Genomic DNA, 5704 nt, shown 5'->3' on the forward strand with positions numbered 1-5704 from the left:
AAAATCGAGGTCTTACCCATTTAAAGTTTGAGAATAGGTTGTTTTTGTTTTTGGTTTTGTTGTTTTTGTTATTTTTGTGGTTTGTTTTTGTTTTTGTTGTTTTTGTAGTTGCTTTTGGCGTTTGTTGTTGTTTTTGTAGGTTTTGTAGGTTGTTTTTGTTTTTGGTTTTGTAGGTTGTTTTTGTTATTTTTGTGGTTTGTTTTTGTTTTTGCTGTTTTTGTAGTTGCTTTTGGCGTTTGTTGTTGTTTTTGATGTTTGTTTTTGTTTTTGGTGTTGTAGTTTTTGAAGTTTGTTTTTGTTATATTTTTTGTTGTTTGTTTTTGTTGTTTGTTTTTGTTTTGCTTGCGTCATTGGAATGCTTAATTTGGTGGAGCGCTTGTTTATTTTGGGGAGCTTGATTTTTTGGGACGCTTGTATTTTTTGCTGTGTTTACGTTGCGATCACTGGTTGTAATGTTTGCTCGGCGTTGGCTCCGGCTTCGGCTCCGGCTTCGGCTCCGGCTCCGGCTCCGGCTCCGGCTACGGCTTCGCCTACGCCCACGCCTACGCCTACGCCTTCGCCTACGCCTACGCCTACGCCTACGCCAAGCGCCTCGCAGTTTGGGTGTGTTGTCTGAATACTTTGAACGAATGCAAATGACGTGAATTAGGTAGAAAAGTACTTTTCCTGACTTTTTGGACCATGCAGCATATGCGTGATGCATATGCATCATGCTCTAGATGTGTGGAAATGACGTGAATTTGGTAGAAAAATACTTTTCCTAACTTTTCGGACCATGCAGCATGTGCATGATGCATATGCAGCATGCTCTAGATGTGTGGAAATGACGTGAATTAGGTAGAAAAGTACTTTTCCTGACTCTTGGGACCATGCAGCATATGCATGATGCATATGAAGCATGCTCTAGATGTGTGGAAATGACGTGAATTAGGTAGAAAAGTACTTTTCCTGACTTTTTGGCCCATGCAGCATGTGCAAGACGCATATGCAGCATGCTCTAGATGTGTGGAAATGACGTGAATTAGGTAGAAAAGTACTTTTCCTGACTCTTGGGACCATGCAGCATATGCGTGATGCATATGCATCATGCTCTAGATGTGTGGAAATGACGTGAATTTGGTAGAAAAGTACTTTTCCTGACTTTTTGGACCATGCAGCATATGCATCATGCACATGCATGATGCATAAGCCGCATGAAAATTATGTATTTTTTTCAATATATAGTATCTCTAACATTTTTGGACAATGCAGCATATGCATGATGCATATGCTTCATGGTGAATATGTCAAAAGTTGCGCATATGCTCAATGCATCTTGTGTCCAAATTTGAGCAAAATCGGCCCAGTGGTTCAAAAGTTATGGAGAAAAATGTAAAAAAAAAATAGTCCGCCATTTTGAATTGAATGAAGAACCAAGATGGCGGCCGAAAATCTAAAAACTAAAGAAATTCGGCTCATCTAGACAATAGGACCTTTCATTTGATACCAAGGTCAAGTCGATCGGATGGGTAGTTTGGTCTGGGGGATTGGACATTGCGGGTGGTTATTACTCGGCATTTAGGATACGATACGGGAGTCATAGTATACTCCCGCCGTTTACCCGCGCTTTCTTGAATTTCTTCACATTGACATTCAGAGCACTGGGCAGAAATCACATTGTGTCAACACCCGTTAGAGCCATCACAATGCTTTGTTTTAATTAGACAATCGGATTCCCCTGGCCCGTGCCAGTTCTAAATTGATTATCTGTTAATTATCGTTGAAGAGTTCTCTGCAGTGCTAAGTTGAAGTTTAGCAAGGGTTTAATTCAACGCAAATGATTCCAAGCCCGTTCCCTTGGCTGTGGTTTCGCTAGATGGTAAATATGGAGAATAGGAATCTCTTTAATCCATTCATCCGTGTCACTAATTAGATGACGATGCATTTGGCTATTAAGAGAGTCATAGTATACGCCCACAATTTACCCGGGCTTTCTTGAATTTCCTCACATTAATATTTAGAGCCCTGGTCATAAATCACATTGTGTCGACATCCGTTAGATTCATCCTAATGCTTTATTTTCATTAGACAGTCGGATTCCCCTGCTCCGTGTCAGTTCTGAATTGATTGTTTGTTGATGGTCCTTGAAAATCCCTTTACTGTGCCAAATTAGAGTTCAACAGGGTATTCTTTCCCCGCTAATGATTCCAAGCCCGTTCCCTTGGCTGTGGTTTCGCTAGATAGTAGATAGGGACAGTAGGAATCTCGTTAATCCATTCATGCGCGTCACTAATTAGATGACGATGCATTTGGGAGAGCCATAGTTACTCCCGCCGTTGACCCGCGCTTTCTTGAATTTCCAATTGCCTCTGCAAGCGAAAGCAATAATATTTGAAAACCAAGAGAATTTCCCTTTGCCTCTGCAAGCGAAAGCAATAATATTTTTAAACCAAAAAGAGAATTTCCCTTTGCCTCTGCAAGCGAAAGCAATAATATTTTAAAATACAGAGAATTTTCCTTTGCCTCTGCAAGCGTGGTAGTACTTATGGGTATTAGTTGGCAAATGTATTATATAGAAATCAAGCTATATGAATGGGCATGGTAGCACCCATAAGTACTAACTGGGAAATGTATTATATAGAAATCAAGCTATATGAATGGGGCATGGTAGTACTTATGGGTATTAGTTGGCAAATGTATTATATAGGAATCAAGCTATATGAATTTATATATGGTGAGGTATTTTTGTAGCTTTTGTTGTTTTTGTTTGATGATGTGTATGCTTTTCGTTTTGCTGGCGTCTGAGGGACGCTTGAGTTTTTGGGACGCTTGTATTTTTTGCTGTGCTTACGTTGCGATCACAGATTGTAATGTTTGCTCGGCGTTGGCTCCGGCTTCGGCTCCGGCTTCGGCTCCGGCTCCGGCTCCGGCTCCGGCTACGGCTGCGCCTACGCCTACGCCTACGCCTGCGCCTACGCCTACGCCAAGCGCCTCGCAGTTTGGATGTGTGATCAGTGTTGATTGTTTTGCACTTACTGATGTATGCTGTATATGCGTGAAAATGACGTGATTGAGGCAGAAAAGCAATTTTCGTGACATTTTGGGGCATGCAGCACATGCTGCATGCACATGCAGCACGTTCTAGAGGTATGCAAATGATGCAAAAGGTGAATAAAAGTCGTTTCCCTTAATTTTTGGACAATGCAGCATATGCATGATGCATATGCTTCATGGTGAATATGTCAAAAGTTGCGCATATGCTCAATGGATCTTGTGTCCAAATTTGAGCAAAATCGGCCCAGTGGTTCAAAAGTTATTGGAGAAAATGTGTAAAAAAATTTAAAAAATATATATGTATGTGAAAAACCAAGATGGCGGACGAAAGTCAAAAGTGATGGATCATCTAGACTATATAGGCTTTCTATTGGTGTATTGAACAAATAAATCGGTTCAGTGGTTTGGTCAAAATAGATGTCCAATGGAGGGCATGTAGAAATGATGAAAAAATAGAAAATGGCGATAAAATCCAAGATGGCGGTGGAAAATCAAAATGTGTAAAACGGTAGGATAGAGTATATTTAATGATCTTTCAAATGATAGTAAAATTTAGAGATTCCCATAATTAGTCTAGTCACAGTGAGGTATGTAGGAAAAGCATGCAAAAAACGCAAGAAATTTTCAAATGAGCAAAAATCCAAGATGGCGGCCTCAACGGAAAAATTCAAACAACTTGTGCACATCTACATAGTATAAGCTTTCATATGATACCAAAATGAAGAGAATCGGATGTGTAGTTTGGTCTGGGCGATTTGACAATGCGGGTGGTTATTCCTCGGCATTTAAGCCACCATAAGGCAATCATAGTTAACTCCCGCCGTTTACCCGCGCTTTCTTGAATTTCTTCACATTGACATTCAGAGCACTGGGCAGAAATCACATTGTGTCAACACCCGTTAGAGCCATCACAATGCTTTGTTTTAATTAGACAGTCGGATTCCCCTGGTCCGTGCCAGTTCTGAATTGATTGTTTGTTGATGGTCGTTGTAAATCTATATACAAAAATGTTGTTTTACCAACATTTTTTTTAGCGTATATAGCATAGCTTGAGTGTTCCGTACTTCGTGCTGGCCTAATCATATCTTTTCACCGTCCGTTAAGACAACTAATCAGATACTTCAGCCAACACATTTACTCATACTTCCCGAGCAAGCCCGACACATCTCAATCTTCAGAGCCAATCCTTATCCCGAAGTTACGGATCTAATTTGCCGACTTCCTAAATTATTCTATCGCCTAGAGACTCTTAACCTTGGAGACCTGCTGCGGATATTGGTACGGTCTATTGAGAATGTTTACGTGGCCCTACCATAGATTTTCAAGGTCCGAGGAATGACATACCCGACACAGCAACAAACGCCATGCTCTTCTAACTCATTTACCATATCTCTCTTCGAAAGACTTCCATGGTAATACAGTTATGAAACAGAAAAGATAACTCTTTCGGTATGCTTCGACGGCTTCTCTATGGTAGCTTCTGTTGCCAGGATGAGCTTTAAACCTATAGAATATAGATATTACTCTATATCTATAGGACCCACAATAAACGTATACTCAATAGGTTACGGAATTGGAACCGTATTCCCTTTCGCTCAAAAAATATAAACCAAAAATTTATATTTTTTTTATATGTTCAGCTTTCGCCTAGAGCTTAGGACCGACTAACCCGTGATCAACCACTGTTCACACGGAACCCTTCTCCACTTCAGTCATCCAAGATCTCATTCGATTATTTGCTACTACCACCAAGATCTGTGCCAATGGCGGCTCCATGTGGACTTACGTCCAACACTTCAAAGCACACCATTGTACCCTCCTACTCATTACAATTTCATATTATATACAATTGCTCATATATAACATCTATTGTAACGGCTATGTATAGGCAGACGACTTGAGCGCCATCCATTTTAAGGGCTAGTTGTTTCGGCAGGTGAGTTGTTACACACTCCTTAGCGGTTTACAACTTCCATGTCCACCGTCCTGCTGTCTTAAACAACCAACACCTTTCATGGTATCTGACATGAGTCGTATTAACATTTGGGCGCCGTAACATAGCGTTTGGTTCATCCCACAGCGCCAGTTCTGCTTACCAAAAGTGGCCCACTAAGTACAACTTTTATCTTAACCTCAAAGTATGACTTCAATCAAGAAAGTCGAGGTCTTACCCATTTAAAGCTTGAGAATAGGTTTATGTTGTTTTTTTTATTTTTGTTGTTTCTGTATTTTTCGTTGTTTCTGTAGTTTGTTTAAGTTGTTGTTGCTTTTGGGGTTTGTTGTTTGGTTTTGTTTTGTAACTGTTGTTGTTTTTGTTGTAGTTAATTTTTTGTTTTAGTTAATTTTTTGTTGTGTTTGTTGTTTGTTTGTGTTGTTGTTGTTGTTTCTGGGGTTTGTTGTTTGTTTTTGTTGCTGTGTTTGTGGTTCGTTTTGTTTTTCGTGTTTGTTGTTGTTGATGTATTTTTTTTTGTTTTCGTTGTTATTTTTGTAGTTTTTTTTTTGTTTATGTTTTTTTGTTGTTTGTTTTTGTTTGTGTTTTGTTGTTGGTTTTTTGTTGTTGTTTGTATTTGCTGTTGATTTTGTGGCTTGTTTTTGTTTTGCTTGCATCACTGGAATGCATAGTTTGGTGGGGCGCATGTTTATTTTGGATCGCTTGTTATTTTGTCGTGCT

General features: G+C 39.7%; 1 protein-coding gene across 1 annotated transcript; it reads right to left on the bottom strand.

Moving 5' to 3' along the window:
• Nucleotides 1-429: 429 nt before the first annotated feature.
• Nucleotides 430-3078, bottom strand: LOC129808620 (alanine and glycine-rich protein-like). The gene is made up of 2 exons (XM_055858407.1): nucleotides 2831-3078; nucleotides 430-619 (listed from the first exon to the last, which is right to left on the bottom strand). Exons 1-2 carry the CDS (start codon nucleotides 3076-3078, stop codon nucleotides 430-432), a joined length of 438 nt encoding a protein of 145 aa, XP_055714382.1.
• Nucleotides 3079-5704: the final 2626 nt, after the last annotated feature.

Source organism: Phlebotomus papatasi, chromosome 4, assembly GCF_024763615.1.
Source record: "Phlebotomus papatasi isolate M1 chromosome 4, Ppap_2.1, whole genome shotgun sequence".
NCBI classification, from domain to species: domain Eukaryota; kingdom Metazoa; phylum Arthropoda; class Insecta; order Diptera; family Psychodidae; genus Phlebotomus; species Phlebotomus papatasi.

Bases quoted from the DNA above. Each gene is read 5' to 3' on its own strand.
- LOC129808620 (XM_055858407.1), bottom strand. From the start codon at position 3,078: ATGTCACGAAAATTGCTTTTCTGCCTCAATCACGTCATTTTCACGCAT. The intron at 620-2,830 runs GTAAGCACAGCA...ATTCGTTCAAAG, and splicing joins TTACAATCTGTGATCGCAAC to TATTCAGACAACACACCCAA.